The sequence below is a fragment of the Curcuma longa genome, chromosome 1 (genome assembly GCF_044706935.1).
Source record: "Curcuma longa cultivar G26 ecotype Majalengka, Jawa Barat chromosome 1, ITB_CL_G26_1.1, whole genome shotgun sequence".
NCBI lineage: Eukaryota > Viridiplantae > Streptophyta > Magnoliopsida > Zingiberales > Zingiberaceae > Curcuma > Curcuma longa.
In genome coordinates this window covers 10667256-10672804 of record NC_133861.1, presented here as the reverse complement: position 1 = coordinate 10672804, position 5549 = coordinate 10667256, and the positions used below count along the sequence as shown (strand labels likewise).

The following is a 5549-nucleotide window of genomic DNA, read 5'->3' as shown; positions in this document are numbered from 1 at the left end:
CAGGCAGATATGGTTTCCAGTTGGAACAGCCAACAGGAATTTTACAACTGACCGGGTCAGGTTGCTTAGGTGGAATTTTAAGGCTAATTTTTGAATAACTAATCGAATTAACCTAATTTATGGATGATCTTATCCTTACGAGGACAGCAATAATGGGCTTACAAAACATCTTGCTCTAGTTGAGCCCATGTAACTTTCTTACTCTAGTTGAGCCTATAGCAAAAGGAGTGCACACTCGGAGGATTGAGAGGTGGCCGTGTGAAACACAAGTAAAATTTGGCATGCACCTAAGTAAAATAATAAATTTTAATTAGCCTCGATTATTTCTGAAGGTGACTGATCCGATCCTACGTGCACGCAGGATAAATTTGGCATGCACTTAAGCGGTAAGTAGGCACGTAGTCATGTGTCACCTAATGCATGGTGCAAGCTTGCTCAAGCAGTACTCGATTGCAGTGCACACTCACCGGTAAGTGCAATCTCAATCAAGGTATTAACCGAGTAAAAACATCTTATCTCATTGTGTTTGCCTTAATTTTTAGGTGGGCACGATTAGTAGAGAGAGACAATTAAGCTTTCGATCTTGAGAAGCATGTCACACACCAAAATATATGTGGCAATCTCTTGGCGCATGCCAAGATTGTAGAGTTTGTAACGATGATAAATTTTTTTCTAGCAAAAACTTATAATGAACTTGAGATTGCCAAATTATATATACCTAGGTAGAATTTCAAATTAAATTATATTTTATTATTAACATGGTGTTATTTATTTATTTTATATTATTGGTCGCTTTAATTATTTACACACATACATATTATACTTAATATTGAGTTTTGTTATTCTTAAAAAATATATATCACCGTATCCTTTTGTTGTACCTAGCACAAATGATATCGATCTATGAAAGGAAAGTCTTACAAGAAGATAATTCTCATCATCAAAATAAAAAAAATCAAATATATATCTATCTTTTTGAATCGATTAGTTTTGAAGATTATCAATCCCACTCCATACAAAATTTCGTAGAAGCATAATTGCCGTCATCAATAATGTATATGAAAATATTTAAATAGTTAAACAGTACAAAATTTCGTAGAAGCATAATTGCACACACACACACACACACACACACACCAATCCCACTCCATACAAAATTTCGTAGAAGCATAATTGCGCGCGCGCGCACACACACAGACACACAGTAACTAGATTTTGTCCATGTTTCCATACGCTTGCCAGCAGAAGGGGTTATTCGTGTAGTAGCCCGCTTCCACCAGCTGGAGCTCTACGTCGTTGAGGTGAATGCCGGAGCGCCGCGCGGCGTCGCTGCACGCGAAGTACACCGGATGCGCCCCTGTAGGTGCCCTTGATGCTCTGGTACGTGATGTCCGACAGCGCCACCGCCGACGTCTATATCTTGCATGCACTTACTCCCGCGCAATAGAACTGGTCGATCACGATGGGCGATTGCACCTGCGACACCTGCACATTCCCGAAGCTCACGCTCTTGACCCATTCCGGACCGCCCTACCACGTCTTGATCCTCACTCCCGTCGTGGTGCTGCCGCCAAGCTCACGTCCTTCACGCTGACGTTGGATACCGTCGCTTGCGTACGTGTTGCCCTTCCCGAGGCCGCCGATGTCGATGCCGTGTCCCGTGTCCGGACACGCAGTTGACGTTGCTTACGTGGACGTTGGAGCATCCAGTACTTTGTATGGAAGCACAGTCATCTCCTGTTGAATACATGTACCAAGGCCAACATGGTGCTGCAGCCGCCGGCTGGCTAAACTGGTAGCGAGAAAGATAACACGAGTTACAGGTACCAAGGTCATGCTTCCTTCCTAATACATTTCTTCTAAACTGACAAGAGATAGAGTTCTTCATATTAGTTACTCCTTTTTAGTCATTTTTATATAATCAGTGCCTTTGTGCTCATGCCTGATCTGATCGAGAAAAAGGATCTATCAAATGCCACTAATCATCCTGAAACTACAAAAGTGACGAAGTTTTGGGATTGATGATTCTTATAAGAAAAAATTTCTCTTCTTTAAGGGATGGGTTTGAAGTAAATGCCATGGTTAAGGATGCAGAAGCCATTAGATTCACTATAATCAGACTCGCGAAGTTGTGTATCAAGTAACAGGAGATGAAATGATATTTTTGGGTTCCTCCGTTTTGTCTAACAAAAAAGTTACTGGAGTTGGTCGCAATGAGGTTTTACAACAGGGATCTCAAAGCAAATGGGAGGCTTGTCCATATCGTCTTTAATTTGTTTCTTGCCAATTTAATCTAGAGTATTTGTAGTGCTTAAATTTTGATATTGGTTCTGCCTCAGTTTCACGCACTTTTATAACCCAGTTTGTACAATATGATATGTTAATAGATCCTGAATTCCCGATGGATACAATACTGGAAGGATCGAGCTCTACCTAACAAAGGCTTCATTAATTACAAGAGCATAGTATTTCTGACTAATTAATGACAAAGCAGTTATACAGTATTTAAGTTACCAAGGAGTAGTTACGTCGATTCGACAATTTCACAAGCTGTGTTCAAGTTGTTTCTTAGATAGTAAATGAGAATAAACATTTTATGGATGCTAGACCAAACAATTCAAGTCGTTGCATTCTCTTCTAGAATTTCCATATTGCATGAGCATGATTTCCCTGCCTTATTAGAGCTTTAAATACCTGAGCCTGCAAAATTATTAGCTAAAACCAATTGTAACTTATTCTGAAATGTTCAAATGATAGTTATTCGAATTATCTGGAGGGCCATTTCAGATTTAACTGAACTGCAATATAAGATAACTAAACTAAAGAAGAATGGATGATGAATTGCCCAGATTTGAAATGAATCATTTGAGTCTGAGCTTAGTTTCTTAAAAGTGGTGGATGACTGAAATAAAAATTGATTTTAGAAGTTTGTATTAACCATTGGCTTGGTGCATTGGAAAGGATCGGTTACAATTGGAAATCTGAATTCTTGCTGGTTTGATCTAGGGAAAAAGCCGAGGAAAGCCTAAAAGCATAATATGCAGTTTGTTTCTCATTTTACCATGTTATACGGAAAACAACTATTCATCATATTCAGCTTTAGTTATGAGCTGGCAATAGCACCACTCTCTGTATCTCGTAGAAAAAGAAATGTAAAAGATATGATTTGTTCTTACATCTAACCACCAGAAAGCACTAACTAGTAATTATTACCTCCATAGTTTTGGTTTAGATACATTAATGCATGTTGGTCGTGAAGCAAAAAGAAATGGTTATCTTTGCCCCACAGAAACAGGAAAAATTGAATGAGAAAAGAGGACAGGAAATGTGTGATAGGAAATATGATACGACTTAAGTAATGGTTAGTTGTTCTTCAGTCCTATCATTTTAGTGCAAAATTAAGAGATGGATGATTGAAGAAACAATGATGAGAGAACTGGAATAAGTTTGTCTACCTTTGCTCCTCATTAGATCCATTTCCCCTATTGCCAGATGCCTTATAGCTGGGATATGGTACCAGGCCTGACTCAATGTGTCTGAGGTCCTCCACTAGTAGTTCATAGTGTTTCTTCACTTCCTCAGCTGTTTTTCCTCCAACAGCCCTAGCTACATTCTGCCAGCGGTCTGGTGTGTCCTTGTCATACACTGCTAGAGCTCGCTCAAAGAGCTTGTTTTGCTTTGGGGTCCAGAAAGAACCCAAGCTTCGGGAGAGTGATTCTGATGCCATTATAAAAACTCAAGGTTAATGGAGAATGAAAGAAGAGAAGAAGAAATAAGTAGAAGGAAGAAGCAGGTGGTAAGATGTTGATTATTCTTCTTTGCTTGAAGATGGATTGATATGGGGAGCAAAGGTTGGAGAGGCATATTATAAAGAAAGGAGAGGGAGGTAGTGGCGCAGATGTGGAAGCAATTGCAGAATAATGTATGGGAAAAGCAGTTGTAATATCCAACTAGTTTGCTTCAAGATCACAAAATGAAGCCACGAACAGACAACAAGAACCAAATTACTCTTTGTAAGGGGGGACATGGAATTGAAGTCTGAGGGATAATTTATAAGGATTGTCTTGGTTTTTTTTTTTTGTTCCTTATCTTGCATAAGATGTTTTCTATGTATATCTCATTATCATGATTATGAACTGTAGATTCTATGGGGTTTTTTGTGTGGTTTTACTGATTGAAAATGATTTGCTGTAAAAATGGGGAACTTTTGGCCTCAACAACTCTGATGGATACCTATCTCCTTTTATCACTTCCTTTTGATTACTACAGATATATCACATCTTTCCATTTACCACTCCTTTGTTAGCTGTTGGTTTTTTCTTTCTCACTCACAATATCTTCTTAGATAAGGCATAAGGCAATCCGAATCTTATCATAAAGAAGTCAGCTTTGATAATGTGAAATTCATTTTTATGCTCTTTTGTCTCCAAATCTGTTGCCGCCTTCATTTAACTTTTTATTAAGATTTTGGTATGCACGCAGTCTGATGGATAATCATGCAGTCCTGGCTTATTATTATCTTCTACTCACTGAAGGGGAATAAGATATAATATTTGGGGATGGAAGAGGAGTGTAATAATTTAGAGGAGAAATATAATTAAGGAAGAAATTTAACTTTTTCTCTTAATATCTTTTTCATGCTACAATTTGGCTTATATAACTATGACAAAAGAAGTTCAAAAACAATTTGATTCTTCCTACATTAAACATACTATTATATTTTTCTAAACAAATGCATGTACTAGATAATTTCATTCATAATGATAACTTAATTAGTCATTGTATAATTCAATCAAACTTTATATGATAAAGACCAAAGTAATTTAATTTTGAGTTCCAACAATACAATTTGATTTAGGCTTTGAAACATACAATTTAATTTAGACTTCTAAACCAAACTTACTATTCATTCCTAAGCTTACTGTATATTTTTTTAAAAATAGATCCTCCAAATGATTTAGTGAAGATATCAATTTTTTGTTTATTGGTCTTGTAATATTCAACATGAACAACACTTTTATTCACGAGCTCCTTTAAGAAAAATATTAAATTCGAATATGCTTTGTTTTTCTACGAAGAATTGGATCCTTCGAAATTGAAATTGTTGAATTGTTGTCACAAGACAAAGTTGTTGGACCTTCTTGAACATGCTTGAAATTCTTCAGAATTCCACACAACCAAAGTAAATAACATCGACAAAAGAAGCAGCAATATATTCAGTTGGCAAATAATTTTCATCCCATCTGGAAACAGTATGTGGAATAACTACTATTCAATACCTATTGTTCTCAACTCTACTCCTTTCCCAATTGATAATGCATCAATTGAATGACTTCAGGAATGGCAAATATCAAGCACGTGAACATGGAGCAGTGAGCAGCGAAGCTCTGTTTTCACTTTCACAAATAGTTCACGGAAACTACTCAAAACTGTGCATCCAAGCTTGCCAATCTTTGATGTAGATTGTCGTAGCAAGTGACCTTAAGATGCTAATATCATTCACATTATAACTGGTGTTGCATTTCACAGTATTGTTTGTTCATGATTGA

At 37.1% G+C, this 5549-nt stretch overlaps 1 protein-coding gene across 1 annotated transcript; it reads right to left on the bottom strand.

Moving 5' to 3' along the window:
- Positions 1-2678: 2678 nt before the first annotated feature.
- On the bottom strand, positions 2679-3798 carry LOC141843334 (protein RADIALIS-like 3). Its single transcript, XM_074731413.1, has 2 exons — positions 3456-3798; positions 2679-2700 (listed from the first exon to the last, which is right to left on the bottom strand). Exons 1-2 carry the CDS (start codon positions 3725-3727, stop codon positions 2679-2681), a joined length of 294 nt encoding a protein of 97 aa, XP_074587514.1. The 5' UTR covers positions 3728-3798.
- Between the last annotated feature and the right edge of the window lie 1751 nt (positions 3799-5549).